Source organism: Saccostrea echinata, unplaced genomic scaffold (assembly GCF_033153115.1).
Source record: "Saccostrea echinata isolate AGI-Se365-2 ecotype Australia unplaced genomic scaffold, CSIRO_AGI_Sech_v1 ptg000054l, whole genome shotgun sequence".
In the NCBI taxonomy this organism is placed as follows: domain Eukaryota; kingdom Metazoa; phylum Mollusca; class Bivalvia; order Ostreida; family Ostreidae; genus Saccostrea; species Saccostrea echinata.
Genome location: NW_026889803.1, coordinates 52201055 through 52220526, shown reverse-complemented (window position 1 = coordinate 52220526; position 19472 = coordinate 52201055). Strand labels below are relative to the sequence as shown.

Sequence of the window (19472 nt, the reverse complement as noted above, 5' to 3'; positions counted from 1 at the left end):
AGGTTATATTCATAATTGCTCAGATATGTTAAACAGATTATGAACTTTTTCTGTCAGTGACCTTGAACTTGTCCAACGACCTTTGATCCTAGCTAACACAGCCTCAGCACAAAAGAAAGGTGTTTCCAATGTTTCTCCATTACAAGTTAATAGGAATTTTTCACTCTTCTAAAAGTGATGAACTAAGAAAATTGACTTTGGTTCAAAATCATGACACACATGTGGTAATAAATAATCTTTGTCAAAAGTGTCAACTTTCAATTTTTTCCATTAAAGAATTGGGTAATCTAATGTCCATTGGTAAAGATCAAAGTACATACTCAGGACATAAGTAATCTTTGTCTTTTTCCAGTATTGTTATATTGAAATTCATATGAAGGTAACCCATCCCCACCCCCCCACCCCCTGGTACAAATCGCGCTTCTGTCACAGCCTTGTCTACTCCATGGAGTTCATCAGTGCATTTATCTTTCTCACAGGGATATTATTCAGCCCTTCCCACAGGGCAGCCCTTAGTTGGTCGAGAGCAGCTGGGGCATTCCGATGCCTTCAAACCCTACAGGTAGTCCCACAGGTTTTTGATTGGAGAAAAAGATGAAATTTACGGAGACCAGTTGATTTGGTAAATGTGAATGTACTCTCGCAGCATCTGACTTTCATTTTTGGATGAGTAATTAGGTTATAAATAATTTTTGAGCATTTCCATTCCAAAGTAACATATATAGGTCCTATTACTGGACCATGAATGATGCCTTTGGAAATGCCTATTTTGTGAGAGACTTTGTCTTGCTTGTAGATAAATTTGTCGAGATGATATTGTAATCGTTGATGACATATGTGTTGTTAGCACTCTAAAGAGAAAGTCTTACAAGAAATACACTAGGAATGGCGCTGCAGAATTTCATCCCCTTCCCCCTTGAACAGGGTTAGAACCGGTGTTTTAAATGAGGAATCTTGACGTTCCTAACCATGTAGGCGAAAGCCTGTCCACTTCTCTAAAGAGAATAAACCCGAAGTCTGTTGAAAAAAACTATTCCTTACTTCAATCAATGCGTAAGACTGTACAACATTAAAATTTCCTTCCTTTTGGGCCGCCTTCTTAGCATGGCTGACACAAAGGAATCACTTTGCCTAGTGTATGTCTGCCCGTCCTTCTGTCTGAGGAAATGTGAAGAAAGTGAACAGTAATCCTACTCAGAATTCCAATTAAACAATACAAATTGAGAGCTGAGCAAACATAGACCTCTAAAACATCAGAGTGGGATCAGGAATCGTGGAGGATTAAGGGTCCTCTGTCAACTGGTCACACCCGCCGTGAGCGAGCCCCTTATCATATCCGGTTAAACGTAGAAATCCGTAGACAGTCTTGTATGAATATAATGGCCTAACAATTCGTATGAAAAAATGTCAGTCGGCATTCTATCTAATACTAGTATCAGATTGTTTTAGCAAACAAAGCCATTGTATCGACCATAGCATTAGCATAAAGTTGACTTTAAACGAGATTATTAATACTTGTACCTATGTATTATCAACTTATTTTTCTAGAGTCTGTCTAAATTTTTATTAAATTAAAATTGTTCGTTTGTAGAGCATGTTTTTGTATATCAACTTGGAGACATAAACACCACATGCAGGTGATAATGATATATTGTTAAATAAAGAGAGGGAGTTGACGATAGAAAATTTCATGTCATCACTTTATTCAAAGTATAGTTGTTACTTTGTCATCAATGTTTTTCTCAAATTACTCCGAATCAATCATTTGATCTTTCTGCACTCACAAACCAGGCGTGAATCCAGGAATTGAAGTTAGGGGGGGGGGGCACACGAAGTAGGCAGGGAGTCTGGGGGCCGCCTTGAGGCCCCCAGTGGGTCAAAGACTTCACCCTGGTGGGGGCCCAGGGGGCGAACCCTCCGGAAGCTCCTGGATTCTAGAGATTTTGTATGGTAAAAATGAGGCCTACCAAGTAGACATTTTTACATTTTCTTGACGAAACTATGATTTACACTTATTTTGATAATTTTAGGGGGCGCCCCCCTAAATCCGCCACTGCAAACTGTCATTTTTCTGGCATTAAAGTTTTAACAAGCAGTAATTTTTTTAAGTCTCAAGGTTTTACTGAAATTAAGCAGAACTGTCATGTAGTCTTATTTACGAGGGTCATTCAATAATAATGCAAAATGTCATCTAAAAATAAAAAAGTTCGTAAAACGGATTCTTAATACTTTCAATCCCTAAAAGCATTCCCTGGTAACATCTACACATGTCTAAAGTCTAAAGCCATTGATATTTCTTCCTTTGGCTGTATGTACATGTTCCAGGGAACCTCTTGAATAAAAGAAATACCCTTGCTTCTCTTTGCTAGAATAGGACGACAGCTTCCTCTTTGATTCCGCATTTTATCCTTGATCTTACTTTTCGACTATAAAAACTACACCCATGTTACAATCTATCACTCAAGTTTATCAAATCAAAATGTTCATTTTTAAATAGACCATTGGGCCATAAAACGTGTGTTTTCTCTTAAGCATTTGTAAGGAAATAAGGCACCCATTTGATAGAATTATTGTTAGATTTATTTCATTTGTCTGAACTCTATAAATTGTTGTGACGATGTAATGTTTAGCGTATTAGCAATAACTATCAAAGTAAATCTAGCATTTTCAGATATCATGTTGCTCACAGTATTGATATTTTTTGGTGCCCCTACGGATTTCAATTGACCAGTTTGACTACGATCTTTTACTTGTACTTTTTTAACTTTTGAATTTCCGAATACATCTGAAAACTATACAGCGTGAAAGACTAGTCTTTCTACATATTTTAACGTGATGCCGTTTTGTTGTGTTAATCAGAATCATTTTCGCTGTTACAGTATTCAGGTTTTGTCAAATTTGTATGCAAATGGTAATAAGCATTACATTAATTCAACATATAGTGAAATTTTTGTAAAATGAATTTATTGATTTTTTATCGATCGTTATATAGGCATATGACTCGGTTATCCCCCCAGTTTCTTTACTCAAAATGTTGGAATTAATTTGATTGCATGTATTAGCATCGTTTCTATGAACATTTATGTTTATCATTTACCAAGAAAGGTTATTTAGATACATAAACTTATCTTTTTAACTCACTGATGGAATAAATTTATTGAATTAAACAGTTTTCTCTAATTTCAAGAATTTGCTGGTTCTGAGATCCCATTCCATACACATTAAACTTGAATGGCATAGAATGAATTAAATTTATAGAATCATAAGGCAAAATCATTTAGAAGTCGTGCATTAATTATCCTCTAATCCCAGGGAATATAGTGCGTAAACTTCCTATGGTGGGAAGTGATATTAACAAAAAGTATCTGTCCTCAACGATCTATATATTTTATCTTTTTGAAATATTAATTTTAAGGGGGCTCTCTACAACGTCAGAACATGGCGTATACTTCCATTCGAAACGCCATTTTGGTCCGAAATGATCAGATTCTGTTCTGAAGACACCGATAATTGACCGGTTATAACACAACTTGCTCTGTGTACACTCCATTTCAAACAGAATATATTCCCTCGAGGCGACGAGGATGGCCAAGCTATACCCTTTCTTTAAATATAAATTGTTTGTCAAAATATTCAAATAAGATTGATTTTATATACAAAAAATACATGTGCGCAAACTTATAAAGTATGATCATAAGTAATAAACTAATAAAGGAAAGTGATAATAAAACAAAGCCTTGTCATCATGATGCTAGATCATTAAGTGTCAAACCAAATCAAACTCCCAAGGTCAAGAATTCAAAATATTATTACCCAAATTAAAGAAATGTTTTATGTTCAGTGGAACAGATGGAATCGGCTTTTTTCTTAACTCTCTCTCTCTCCTTTATCTATCTATTCTTAAAAAACACACCATATTGTATTAACTTCAATGTACAATAATGTAAAAGAGATGTGAATAAAAAAGATAAAGAAATGACTTCTCTCAATGAATATACCTGTGAAATATGAACGCCAAATACTAACCATTCCATAGTTATGGCCAAGATTAAAGTTTTTTTTAAAAGTGGGTCAAACTCCAAGGTCAAATGGTCAAAATTATTGGTGACCAAAGGAAACCATTATCAAAAGGAATACTCCTGTGAAATATGAAGGCCCTAGTACTAACTGTTCAGAAGTTATTTCCAATGTTAAAGTTTTTTTAAAAGTGGGTCAAAGTTCAAAGTCAAAACTATTTATAGCCATGGAAAGGTTTTGAAACCTGAATATACATGTGAAGTATGAAAGCCCTGCAAAAGTTATGGCCAAGGTTAAAGTTTGGTAAATTCTTGCAAAAGTGGGTCAAACTCCAAGATCAAGAGGTCATATATATATATATATATATATATATATATATATATATATATATATATATATATATATATATATATATATATATATATATATAATTGCATATTAAATAAATTTTATACATATTCAATGTATGAACTTGTACTCACAAGGGAAACTTTCCTGAACAAGTTCTGATTGAATATTTGTAAATTATACCCACCATAAATTTGCTTGTGAATTAAGATTATCTTAAAAGTTTGATTAAACATACATCAAGTGAAAAAGGAAAATTGAATTAATTAAATTATAGTGTACTTACAGTTGCTCATGTATCCTTCATCGTTGTACTATTTGAGTGCAGCCTTTCATACTTAGTGATGCTCCTGTGTCACAGTCCTAAAATGTTAACAATATATTATTGACAAATAAGTTGATGAAACAAGAATATCAGCTGTCTCGTTTAAAGTCATCATTTCGTAAGTTCTTTGGTCGATACAATGACCTTGTCAGCAAATACAATTTATCATTGAGTCAAATGCTGACTGACGTTTTTCATACTAATTGTTAGGCCATTATTTACACACTGAATTGTCGACGGATTTTTCCGTTATTTACCGATCATGACAAGGAGCACACGGCGGGTGTGACCGGTCGGCAGGGGATGCTCACTCCTCCATGGCACCTGATCCCACCTCTGATGTTTGGAGGTCCGTGTTTGCTCTGCTCCTATTTTGTATTGTATAATGGACTTTTGAGCTTGAATACTGTTCGTTATCTCCATATATTTCATACATAGAAGTATATATAATCAACAACCAATTTGTATTTCTTGTATTTCTTTTCATAATTATTACACCCCCAGAATCTGTCAAAATCATGACTTTTATAAAAGATTGATAAATTCATGGTGGCAGTGGCATTAAAAAAAATGAAAATTCAATATCCAGACAATTGTAATATTAAAAAAAATTCACCTGGTTTTTACTGAAAATTATTTCTCTATGTATCTTTTCATCTTCTTTTTTTCTTTTCAAAGCACCAGTACATCTAAAATATGTTTAAAATATTTTTTTTTTTTTCAAATTAAAGAAATTCATTCTTATTGTCAATCATGAATGCATACATTTACATTGGTATATTATATTTATATCTTATTAGTTTGTATTTATAGCTGCAGTTAAATATGTTTTGTTCTTTTACAGTGAATCGGAATTATATGACTTCTTTTTAGACTAAATTTTTTTTTATGTGTTTCCGTTAAGTCGACCATCTCTAATTTTTACCCCACCACCTACTACTTTTTTGGCCAAATTAGATTTTAAACTGTACCAATGGCGGATTTAGAGGGGGCCCCAGCCCCCCCCCCCCCCTTGTGTCCAAAATATACGACAGATTTAATAAATCAATTTTTTGGTGTGGCCTTGAGCCAGTACCCCGAGACCACACTGGTCCCCCCCCCCCCTTTTCAAGATTCCTGGAACCGCCACTGTGTACAATGTTACCAAAAATATATATATATATTTTATATAGCCTTGTGTATATTTTTCATTACATACAACTTACATCTTCTACAATATTCTCCTCCTTTTGATAAACTTTGTAGTTATGATTTGCCAAAGTAAGTTGCTTTCTGAAGCAAGCAAAAATATAATGCAAATATATTAATAAGATATATATCTGGAATGTCCTGCTAACATGGTGATCTTTGAATATAGACCAATTAAGTCTATTATATAAAAAAAGTTATTTAATTTAAAATTATGTCAATTTATTTGAAAAAAGCTTCTTACATGTAGTTTTTATACAAAATGAATATTTGAAAACATTCAAATTTATACCTGTGCCTAGGGTTGTTCTAACCATTCCCACTGACTGCCCTGTCTTCTGCTTGTTGTTTTCCTCCAATTGCATCTTGCATTTTTCTCATGGGTTTTAGAGTACATGGAATCCCACATGATGGGAATGCAAGTCAGACCTCATAAAATTTGTTTCAATATTTTGCAAAGTGAATTTGACATTAAAAATCTATTATCATAATAAAGACCTGTACATCATTATCAAGTTGAATGCTGAGAAAGCAGTGTCTCCTTCATTTGATGAATTCCTTTGCCATTCACACCTGAATTCCAATTTAAAGAGTTGAAAGACACATCATCTTTCCGTTATTGTTTCATGTTTATTTTTCTGGCGTCTGTTTTTGCCACATGTTGTTATAAACTTCTTTGGGTGCAAAACACAGTTTTATGTATGACGTTATCATGACGTTACTAAATGAGGGACATGCTAAAGTGACCCCCATAAAGAAATAATATGAAGACTTGCTACATAGACATCTATATATCAGTAGAAAGATAAAATTGTGAATTTTATAAATATGTAAATATATTGCATTTATCACTTACTAATAAGGTGTATTTGACACATGAAACATGAGGGAAATAGGGAAGTTTATGCGTCTAATTGTAGTACACCTATGCATTTTTAGCTCCCTTGATCACAAACAGCGCAGAAATCAGAAAATATAAGTGCTGTGCATTTAACAGAGCAAGTCCTTAGGTTTCTTTTTGTTGTACTTTTAGGGTACATTTTCCAGCTTTTTAAAGAGCTACTTTACCTGCTACTCAAATCATGCAATTCTGCACATGTGAAAAATGGGTGATTTTAGAGTTATCTCCCACTATTAAAAAGTCACACAAAAAATAATTCTCAAAAAATATTTGTATACTTTTTTCATTTAATCTTAAGATAAGACTCTACTTTATGCAAATAAAAATAAAAAAGCTGCAATTTTCATGTACACTGCATAAAAATAGCAGGGAAATCCCTACCCATCATGCTTTTCTCTGAGGAAAACCCTGGATTTTATACGAAACTGTGTTTAGCTACCTTTAGACTTCAATACAGGAGTGTCAACAAAAGGAAATAACACCAGTTTAATTTTTTGTCTTCAGTGCAAAAGAGTCAGCAAAGGGAAATAACTCTAGGTTAATTTTTAGGAAAAGTTATAATTTGAGGGGATTGGAATATGACTTTTAACTGATTTCCCCACCTCAAATCTTTTTGCATCTTTTAGATCTAAGCTTGATCTTACTAAAAAGATCTTTTTTCTAAGTTTCAATTGCCTGCAAAATTTAATATGCATATCAAGAAATTGGCACCTTTGTATTCATTTTTATGACAAATTCATGTAAATTGATCTGTATCATATTAAAAACCTTGGGTTAAATTGAATAAAATTTAGTTGCACAGAAACTTTGATTACTTAGCTATAAAATGAAACCCATGTTATGTTCATAACTTTCCTACATTAAGGAAGCACGGAATTATTTTACATGGTGATTGCCATGACAAAATATTTCAAAGTCGTTGCTATGGAAACCAAGGAGGTACTGTCCAAAATTTACCCACCAATAGTCTTTATATAGGGCACTCTCTAATATTATAGTGATAAAATAAAATTCCATGATAGTGCGTGGCCAAACATTTTTGGTCCTTACAGAGAATTGATGTTAAAATCATATCTTTAATATTGATTCTTCAGCTATTTACTAGTATGTAATGAAGCACAGTTTTCACATGTATACGCACTCATTTTCATCTTCTTGGCAGAGATCATTTTTAAACATCAGCTCAGTGTAGTGACCATGCTTACTTTAAAAGTGAATTCATTTGCGAGAACAATAAGAAAAAAAAAACATGAGGTTTTCTTTGATTAGGGGTTCCTTAATAGAACTTTTCAACTGTTAAGAAATAAAATTTAATACTTGTACATTTATTATGATAAATTGTATGTTGCATTTCTTATTGAATGACCCTCGTATTCAGAAAAGAAAATTAACAGTGGAGGATTGTGATGTTATTCTTTAGATATTACTTAAAAAGTGTCAATCTTAAAGTAATTTTACTGGACTTTCACAAAAATGTTTGCTATATGTATATTTGTCACAATTTGATGATAGAATTCATACTAGTTAATTCAATACATAATTCGCGACCAGCATAAAACATTTCACTGCTTAAAATAACACTGGGTGCAGTCTTTTTGGAAAAATAGGAATCAAAACAAAACAGTACTGTAAATACTTCGAAAGAGAAAATTCGATCATTTTCTTTTTAAAAAAACTTCTGCCACAAAATATAGTTCCTCGCTTAATGCTTTTTGTATGGAATTTAATCATGTGTTTTTTTTTTTTTTGTTTTGTTTTGTTTTTTTGTTTTTTTTGAATATAGTTTAACTGGCATTGTAGAATCCAAGTTCATTGTAAGAACTAAAAAGTAATGCAGAATTTTATAAACAGAGGTCCAGACAAAAATCTGCACGAAAGCTCAAGGTTAAAATAAAACAAATTTACTGGAATCGCTTTCATCATTGGGTCATTCATCAGACAAGTTCGTCAGAGGGAAGCGGAGGAAATGAAGTTTTCTTGAATAACTAGATAAAAAATAAATTAATGTAGGCATTGTTTATTATAGATTGTGAGCTTTCAGCCGGATATCATGTCTACGATTCAATAAAACATTTTAAAAAACATGTCGATAGAGATTAAGACAAAATGAATCTTTAAGTTCGTGACTTTCTCCCTTGAATTTTATACTCTTGATCTAATAATAAATTGACATTTGAAAAAGAAATCTTGGAATGTTATTTTTCTTAAATAAATGCTTTGAAATTTTGCTGTAATTAATTTAAAACAAATGACAAAATGAAAAGAACAAACAAGAACCCAATCAGTTAAAAAAAATCTGGCTTAGAAGAGGGAATGCCTTCCCAGACCCTCTCCCGCACCCCCCTCTCTCTCTCTCAGGAAACCCCGTATCGGCCTTGTGTATTTCCTAGATTTTCATAGAAAGCGAACATGAAAGAGTAATTCAGTATGTATTAAATATCTCTTTTTCCTTTTCACTTGAGATAAATGTTTATAAATAAGATTTCTTTTTCAAAAAGGAAATACATATCATTTTAAGATAACCAGGGCGAGTGAAATGATACAAATAAATTGATTAGAAGAAAAGCCAATATCTTTTTTTTTCTTTTTTTTTTTTGATTATATAATTTACACGTATAATAGATTCTGATGTTGAGCCATTCGGAACTTGCTTTCCGCTTCCTGCACATGTTGTTTTCAGCTCATCCTAAATATTTTTTACGTACCAGTAGCCAAGTTCTGAATAGAATCAATCAAATTGACTGACGTCAAAATCTGCTTAGTACGTCATTGTTCATATATATTTATCATTTTGGGTACTGCCTTTTCACTTACTTGTAAAATTCAGTCGAGAGCACAAACTAATCGAGATATTTCACACATCTCATAAGCAGTAGATACATCATTCGAGTTATTGTTAAAACAATGGGGCATGCTCATGTTTTACAATTGCTCTGTTTTCTTCCGTTTTTGTTCGAGACCTTTGGCCTGACTCTACCAGATAAAGAATCCAATGAAATAACGTCTAGTACCACAAATGGAAAAGATCTTTTACTGGATATTTTGAATAAAGAAAGTTTAGTGCGCTTTTCAATGGTGCAAAAAATTCAGAGTTTGACAATGGATGTCATAGATAACAAAAACGATGCCCAAGCTTTCAAGAGAAAATTAAGCGACATAAACAAGAAACTGCATGCATTGGAAACTAAAAACCAAAAACTTGAAGAAGAAAACGAAAAACTGAAGAAAGTATTTGAATCTATTACGTCTGTGAATGGGGACAGCGACAAATACTTACAAATGGTTGATACTAGTCTACAGAAGTTTTGGACTGTTTTCAATGAAACAATGGAAACCATTCGCCAAGAACAAAATGCCAGTAGCAGTCAACTGCTGAAAATTACGTCTCATCTCTCTTCAGGTAATGACTACATGCATTGTAAATCGTTATATGCGCAAATTGTTAATTTTTCATAATGTTCAGTAAAAATTATCATATACTGTTTAATTCATTTATTAGTGGTAAATATTAAATTGGTAAAGGTACACTATATATTTTACTCAGTGGTAAAGATTTATACATGTACATTTGAGATAAATTCAGAGCATGTTGCCTTTTTCAGTTGAGTTTAATTAATAATTTTCTTGAAACAATCAAAGAAGAATATTTCTAATTTCATTGTTTATCTAGTAAAGAACTAAATAGGCTCACTGCTCCCAGTTACCGTTTATAGATTGTTGTATTTATCCTTCCCTTTCAGAATTTGTTCTTAAATTTTGTTACTTCTTTTCCTATTATTGTTGCTCTTTGTATTTAAGGATGGACACGATTTGGAGACTCGGAATATTGGTTAGGAAGGCAGAAAGTGAAATGGATGACTGCAAGCGTAAGATGCTTAATGCTTTTTAGTAAAATATTGATATTATTTCATTTAACATGTTTATATGATTCTTAATTTTTTTTTATTTATTTCAACAAATAAATCAGGTACAGCACAGACTACAATGATTTCTTAATAGAAGTTGTCTTAACTAAAATCATTTATTTTATCGTAAGCAAAGTTAAATGTAACAATGTTACATTTCTGTGCGAAGCATTCAAGTATGGTGCAACCATTATTTAGTGCAAGGACTTTCGCAAGTTCAAAATTAACTGGGTAATTTTTCAATAAAAAACAAATGTTCCCATTTGATGGATAAAGTTTCATGAGCTTACAAAGTCATAGCCCCATTTCAATAAAATTAATTAATTAAATTTTGTTTATTAAAAAAAAAAAAGAAATAGATTCTCATCATTGAATGAAAGAGTGAAACGATTGCATTATCAAGATGGCAGTACAGTGATTCGCCTAGGCGTACATGTATGCAAAATCATTTTAAGAAATACAATTAAAGCCCTGCCAATGGAAGGGAAAATTCATTTTCTAGAAAAAACTGGCATTAACTTTTTTTATTCCTGAAGCAAAGGTAAATAGAAGAAATGAGAACTGTTTACTGTAGCTTTTAAAAACATCAGAATTAATGGACGGAATATCAAGATTAGAACCTGCCAAAACGATATTTTTTTTTCTTAATGAAGCACTGACCCTGTGAGAGATCTCGTTAAGGTCATGATTTTCATTATCAGTCGACCATGTGTAAACCTCTCTAATGTTAAAAAAAAAACAAAAAAAACAAAAAACAAAAAAAAAAACAAAAAAAACAGATGAGGTAAAATGCCAACATCGTGATAAGCGGCGGATGCTTTGCCACTCTTGTGTAAATCACAATTCAAACTTAAATATTAATCTATTCTTGTACGCGCCAAAACGGTAATATTTAGGTCACCTGAGTCACTCAGGAGACCTATTGCTATCTTTTTTCGTCCGTCGTCGTGCGATGTGCGTTAACAGTTGAACATTTTCAGCTTCTTCTCTGCAACCTCTAAATCATTTTCAACCAATTTTGACATATAGCATCTATGTGTGAAGGGAAACAAAAGTTGTGAAATTATGGTCGATGCCCCCTGGAGCCTGGGGGATGGGGCTAAAACCACCAAAATTAAAGCAATCTTTAAAAATTGTCTTCTTTACTCCTGGACATCCAGCAGTCAAACTGTTCGCATGATTGTAATAAGCAATGAGCCCTCTAACAAAATTGTGAAATTCATAGCCCCAGAGTTATGGGTTCTCGTGCTAGGGCGGGGCTCTGTTGAATGTATAGTGAAATACATTATTTCTTAAAAATCTTCTCTTCTGCTCCTGGGTATTAAGCAAACAAACTTAATGCATAGTTATGGTGAGCAAGGATGTCTCTTCCAAAATTGTGAATTTCATGGCCCCTGGGTCAGGGGTTCTGGTGTTGGGGCGGGGCTCTAATGATTATATAGTGAAAATGCATTACTTTTTTTTTTTTAAAATCTTCTCCTCTGCTTCTGGGTATAAAGCCAATGAACTAAGTACATAGTTATGACAAGGAAGGGTGCCTCTTCCAAAATATAAAAGATGTGACCCTGGGTCAGGGATTCCGTGTGGGGCATATTTATTATACACTGAAAATGAATTAATGTTTTGAAAAATCTTCTCCTCTGCCCTTGGTATTAAGCAAACAAACTAAATGCAAAGTTATGATGAGCAATGGTGTCTCTTCCAAAATTGTGAATTTCATGGCTCCTGGGTCAGGGGTTCTGGTGTAAGGGTGGGAGTCGATTGGTTATATATGAAAAATGCCTCTTCCAAAATTGTGAAATTCATGGCCCCTGGGTCAGGGGTTCTGGGTGTTAATGTGGGGCTCTAATGATAATATAGTGAATTCTTTGAAAATCTTCTCCTGGGTATTAAGGCGATAAACTAAGTACATAGTATTGATGAGCAAGGTTGTCTATTCCAAATTCTAAAAGATGCGGACTCTGGGTCAGGGGTGCCATGGGGGGGGGGGGCATATTTATTATAAACTGAAATGAATTAATGCTTTGAAAAATCTTCTCCTCTGCACTTGGTATTAAGCAAACAAACTAAATGCAAAGGTATGATGAGCAACGATGCCTCTTCCAAAATTGTGAAATTTGTGGCCCCTGGGTCAGGGGTTCTGGTGTTATGACGTGGCTCTAATTATTATATGGTGAAAATGCATTAATTCTTTCAAAATTTCTCCTCTACTTCTGGGCATTAAGCCGATGAACTAAGTACATAGTTATGATGAGGAAGGGTGTTTCTTCCAATATGTGAAAGGTGTGACCCCTGGGTCAGAGGTTCTGGTGTAAGGACGTGGCTCCAATAATTATATAGTGAATTCTTTGAAAAATTTCTCTTCTGCTCCCGAGCATAGAGCCGATAAACTAAGTACATAGTATTGATGAGCAAGGGTGTCTATTTCAAAATTGTGAAATTCATGGCCCCTAGGTCAGGGGTTCTGTTGTCGGGGCTCTATTGATTATATAGCAAAATGCATTAATACTTTGAAAATCTTCTCTGTCCCTAATTATTAAGCAAACAGACTAAATGCAATAATATAAATGTAAATGTATAAATATAAATAAATGTACCTTTTCTTTGCCCTTGGGTATGTAGGAGTCAAACAGAGTACGAAATTGTAATAAATGAAGCAAATGAGAATTACTCCCCTTCGCTGAATTGTGATAAATAAAGAAATCCTTGTATATAATTTATTAACAGGTTAATTGATTGAATGAGAATACAAGAGAGAATGTTTTATATATATAGATACAAAATAAAAAGGAATGTTGGTTTAAACGAGCAGAGCATGCTCAAAGTTGGATTCTTGTCTGCAAAGCAGCATAAAAGATTGAAATAAAGATTAATAGTATTTATGTCTCTCACTATTTCCTAATACAAGCAGCTCACCGCAGCTTTGTTTTGCTCCGAATTTTATTTCAAATACGACAGGACAATTATATGTGAGAATGAAAATTGTCATTTATTCAATACAGTAAATGACGAAAAAATAAGTTTTACAAACAAGGGGGGAAATCAGCAAATACCAAACATTTTGAACATATAGATATATACATTTTACAAGATATGCACACATACGTTCTGATTTCCCCCATAGAAAATAGGTCACAAAGAAAACTTTAGTTCTGACTAGATACAACATAAACTTTATAAAAATTGGTATACGGCTTACAAAAAGCAAAAGATGGCGACAAATATGGCCAATATGTATATGGCATTACCAAAGACAAAGGATGTTCAAAAATTGTGATATTAACAAAAACTCGTAAAAAATATACATCATGAACACAGACTTCAATATGCAAGGGATTTAACACTGTATATAATACAAAAATAAGAATCACATCCAAAACTTCAACCCTGAGTACAAATGAAAAACAAATAGGTGGGAATGAGAATGGGGAGGTGGTGGGCAATTAAAATTCCAAAGGTCTAAAAGCGTGTTCCTCGAATCAATGTTTGGCAATAATAACATAACCACGTGACTCTTTATCAAATTCTCATTGGCTAAAGCACCATCTACTTGGCTCATATTACCAGGGGTTCAACACAGGGTTTAATCAACAGGGGTTCAAAAAAGGGGCAACTATTATTACAGGGAAAAGTATCGCCATAAATGCTATTATCTACATAATAGGTGTTTTATGTCTCTCACTATTTCCTAATACAAGCAGCTCACCGCAGCTTTGTTTTGCTCCGAATTTTATTTCAAATACGACAGGACAATTATATGTGAGAATGAAAATTGTCATTTATTCAATACAGTAAATGACGAAAAAATAAGTTTTACAAACAAGGGGGGAAATCAGCAAATACCAAACATTTTGAACATATAGATATATACATTTTACAAGATATGCACACATACGTTCTGATTTCCCCCATAGAAAATAGGTCACAAAGAAAACTTTAGTTCTGACTAGATACAACATAAACTTTATAAAAATTGGTATACGGCTTACAAAAAGCAAAAGATGGCGACAAATATGGCCAAAGATATGATCATCAGATCATATCCCACGCCATCCAAGGTGAGCCGCTATTTTATATATAACCTAATGAAAACGTACAAAATAGCTATAGCAACTTGACATTTTTAATTAAAGTCTACTTTTCATGAAAAACTACAAAATGTATTGGTGAGCCAGCACATTAATGGGAGACCTTTTTAATTTTACTGAGGTTTCTTAAACAGTTAAACACTGACCTGAAGGAACCAAAGTTTAAATTGACCATGATCCATATTACACTGATAATGTGGCTACAGCAGTTACACACTGACCCGTAGCATTTACTTTACATTAACATTGAATATACCACAGATAATAATGGCTACAGCAGTTAAACACTGACCTGTAGCATTTACTTTACATTAACATTGAATATCCCACAGATAATAATGGCTACAGCAGTTAAACACTGACCTGTAGCATTTACTTTACATTAACATTGAATATACCACAGATAATAATGGCTACAGCAGTTAAACACTGACCTGTAGCATTTACTTTACATTAACATTGAATATACCACAGATAATAATGGCTACAGCAGTTAAACACTGACCTGTAGCATTCTCCTTATGGTATACATAAAATTAATGACAATCCTAATGATGAATGGAGCAGTTAAACACTGACCTGCATGTAGAAACAAACAATTAAATAAACAGGGGTAGGCTAATCATGCATAGTGCTATGTGACACCTTTTGTACAGCAGTTATACACTGACCTGTATAAGTAAGTTGTGCATTCCATTATTACATACATGTATCAGACCTATTAGTTAGATAGCAGTTAAACACTGACCTATCATCAAGTATTAGATTGGGTTGTATCTACAGACAAGGATATTAAACAGAGAAGGCAGGGATTCGAATATAACGCTTCAAGGCATTAGAGTTCCAACGACCCAGTTGCTGTATATAATTCTCAGAGTACCCTTTTTGAGCAGCATAAGTTGCGGCTCCAATTCGGAAACTATGACCTTTATATAATGCTGGATTCAGACCAGTAAATTTTACTGAGGCTGCAAGTTGCTTGGAAACATAATTATATGAGAGTGGTGTGCCATCTTTAAATTGAAAGAGTGGGCCGGAGATATGTGAAAATTGAGACTGATATACACATAATGCATTGACGGGGCATATTTCAGAATTGGGAGAACTCTCTAAGCAAATTATGATGGGCTCATTCATTTTTTGAGTTTTAAAATGACGTAAAACTAATTGAACACTGCAGGGATTTTGACCTTTGTATTGAAAAGTTACATCTTGCACCTGAATGACCTTGTTATGGGCAATACCCTGCTTTACAGTGACTTCTCCCATCCTAAGGAAAGCATGGAAACAAGAAAAGGGCTTTTAACATGATATGATGGTCAAAAACAGGGACAGTATTTGGCAGAGCATTAATAATTTGTCCTAGAATACCTATAGTAATTGGAAGGCGTGAATCTGCAGTGTGAGACAATTTGTGACAACCCCTTAATATTTTTTTGACAATAAACATTTGTGTAGGATCAGGTAAACCAAGTAGCTTGTGAACATAGCTTAGCGCAGATATATGAGAAGAGATAGTACTTGCACTAAAATGAGAGCCATGGAGATGAGCAATGAAGTTGCAAACATCTGTCACCTGTAACGGTAATGTTGTATTGGCTTGAAATGATTGAAGAAGCTGCCATGATCTTCTATATGCTGATTGTGTTGAAGGTGATAATGATGCAGAGAGTAGAGATTGTGCCTCACTGGTCAAATGTGCAGGAGGCAGTCTGGTATGGGTGTCTGATCTTCCACCAGATGTGGTGCCAACTGCCGGGCCGCCTGAAATTGGAACCGGGATAACTTGTCTGCAATGACATTCAACTTTGAAATAAAGATTAATAGTATTTATGCAGCAAATGGGCCAATTGTACTTAGAATGTGTATACTGTAGTGTTCCGTTGAGCATAGATGACTTATTGTCAGGTAAATTCATGGAGATCAGAGTTCAATTGGTAAGAGACTGCAAGAAGTTTTTCATACTGCATCAAAGTGAACAAGTGAACAGAGAGCCAGGGTGACAAGGGGACATGTTGAAGTTACTGACAAGTGGCAAATAGCCATGTTGAGTACTAAGCCAAGTGCATGGAGAGTGCTGGTAACAAGTATTACCAAGTTTTTGTGTAGCCAAGAGGCAAGTGTTGGTACCAAGTGTTACCAAGTGGCAAGCAGCTAAGTCGTTTGTGTAGCCTAGAGGCATCACCTGATTCACATCGAGTAAATATACAGGCATTAGAGATTTCTCTGTGTACTTAATTGTATACCCAGGTGACTGTTAAGGCCCTTTGACCTCTTGTTTGATAACAAAGCACTGATCCTGTGAGAGATCTCGTAAGGTCATGACTCTCATCATCAGTCGACCAGGGTTTGCTATCATTTGTAATGTTCTAGACAAACCAGATAAAATGCCAAAATCGTGATAAACGGTGGATGTTTTGCCTCGCTTGTGTAAATCACAAATAAAACTTAAAAACATATGAATCCATTCTTTTACTAATAATGTACAAATATACAGTGCTAATTCCTCCTTGTGTTGATAAGTTACTGCATGACCTAGTGCATAAGACCACATTCATATAGATGGAACTTATTATTCTTAATTTTCTTATTATGATAATCATTCTTGAACGTTAGAAAATATTAACTTTCTGTTAGAGTATCAACTTAATATCCTCAGATTATAATGTACACAACAAACTCCAGATTCTCCTTGAAAATCTAGCACAGATTACAGCTTATTATCATCTATCCCTGAACTTTTTATAGAAAAATAATATTTATCTCTAATTGATATTTCTTTTGAATAATTACATGTATTTATTTTCTAACAGCATGTGATATCTTTGATTTTAATATAGGAAGAGTGTGAAAAGCTTGGTGCAAAACTTGTTGAGATCGAGTCATCGAGCCAGAATAACTTCGTTCGCAGCCTTGCTAAAAAATTAACAGGTTGGTAAAACATAATGAGGAAAATTTGACGATAAATTCTCTATGGTTATCTGCCAGTTACTTCAATAAATGGAATGTTTACACGTAACTTCAAGTTGAATAATACCCAGAAAATTAAAGTTTATTTGTCAAATAGAAAAAAGGCAGATATATATACTTTTTACTTTTAGGGTGACAACTGATATCACGCACTGGAATAAATTGTATATTAGTGATTTATTTAACTGTTTTAGTAGGATTTTTACTTCCCCATCAATATATGACTATCAACTTTATTTAATTATCTTACTTTGCGTCTCGCTTGTGTATTCCTTGTAACAAGACCTGAAAACGTTAATCTTAGCTGTAACTTTTAAACAGTTGGTGCCAGAGCTTTCATATTTCACCTGTGAATTCCTTGTGACAAGATTTTTCCTTGGGTATCAACAATTTTTGACCTTTGACCTTGACCTCTGTGTTTGACCTACGTTTGAAAAACTTTAACCTTGGCCATAACTTTTGAACAGTTGGTGCAAGGGCTTTCATATTTCACATGTGTATTCCTTGTCGCCAGATCTTTCATTGCCTATCAACAATTTTGACCTTGACCATGGAGTTTGACCTACTTTTAAAAAACTTTAACCTTGATCATAACTATTGAACAGTTGGTGCTAGGGCTTTCATATTTCACATGTTTTTTTCTTGTGATAAGTCCCTTCCTAAGGTACCAATAGATTTGACCTTTTAATTTGTCCTTGACATTGGAGTTTGACCCTCTTTTGAGAAACTTTAACCTTGGCCATAACTTTTAAATGGTTGGTGCCAGGGCTTTCATATGTATATTCCTTGTGACAAGACCTTCCCCTATGCACCATTAATATGACCTTTGACCTTGACGTCCCTATTTTGAAAAAAAAACTTTAACCTTGGGCATACGATAATTTTGAATGGTTGGTGCTAGGGCTTTCACGTTTCACAGGTGTATTCCTTGTGACAAGACCTTTCTTTGGATACCAACATTTTTGATCTCTTGACCTTGGAATTTCATTTGCATTTGAGAAACTTTAACCCTCACCACGGAATGCCATTCAGGGGCATCAGTGTTTTACAAACACATCTTGTTATTTCTCAAAAAGCGCGTATTTGGCTCTAAGTGCTTTTAAACTCTAACGTTGTATTTCTATTTTCATCCGTTGTATTTCTATTTTCATTCATTGTATTTCTATTTTCATTCGTTGTATTTCTATTTTCATCAAAGCGAGTGTCTGGTTAGGCGCAACTGATCGTGAGGTTGAAGGTCGATGGCGATGGGCACATGAGAATACCCCTCTGACGTTCAGCGACTGGGATGTCTCCCACAACCAACCAAACAACTACAATAATCAGGACTGTCTGTGTCTCTTTGTTCCGTATGGTCGTACTTGGTGTGATGAACCATGTGACAAGAGAGATTATCAGTACATTTGTGAGAGAGATGCTTTGTAAATGTTTAATTCTTTTCAGGCCCTATTTATATATGATCTTATAATCACATTATTCATTTGTTATATTATCTAGACTATTCAGACTATATCGAGACAGAAAGATGTTATTGAATCGGTTCCAGGAACCTACATGTAAATTATGCTTCATTCGTGAGAATATTTTGTATTTGCAGCTCACGAGAGAGAGAGAAGAGAATATAGACGTGTCAGTTTATCGCCAGTTATAACAGATTGTTGTTACTATTTATTTTTTTATCTGGGTACATGCTCCAGAAGGATGCTAAGTTGGATACATTTTGAAAATAA

General features: G+C 33.9%; 1 protein-coding gene and 1 long non-coding RNA gene across 2 annotated transcripts; one reads left to right on the top strand and one right to left on the bottom strand.

Moving 5' to 3' along the window:
- Positions 1–5305: 5305 nt before the first annotated feature.
- Positions 5306–6357, bottom strand: LOC133172620 (uncharacterized). Its single transcript, XR_009718952.1, has 3 exons — positions 6171–6357; positions 5896–5962; positions 5306–5379 (listed from the first exon to the last, which is right to left on the bottom strand). It is a non-coding gene; the product is annotated as an uncharacterized LOC133172620 (long non-coding RNA).
- A 3430-nt stretch (positions 6358–9787) lies between these two features.
- On the top strand, positions 9788–19233 carry LOC133171494 (perlucin-like protein). Its single transcript, XM_061306253.1, has 4 exons — positions 9788–10179; positions 10578–10645; positions 17613–17703; positions 18941–19233. Exons 1-4 carry the CDS (start codon positions 9852–9854, stop codon positions 19165–19167), a joined length of 714 nt encoding a protein of 237 aa, XP_061162237.1. The 5' UTR covers positions 9788–9851; the 3' UTR covers positions 19168–19233.
- The last annotated feature ends 239 nt before the right edge of the window (positions 19234–19472 follow it).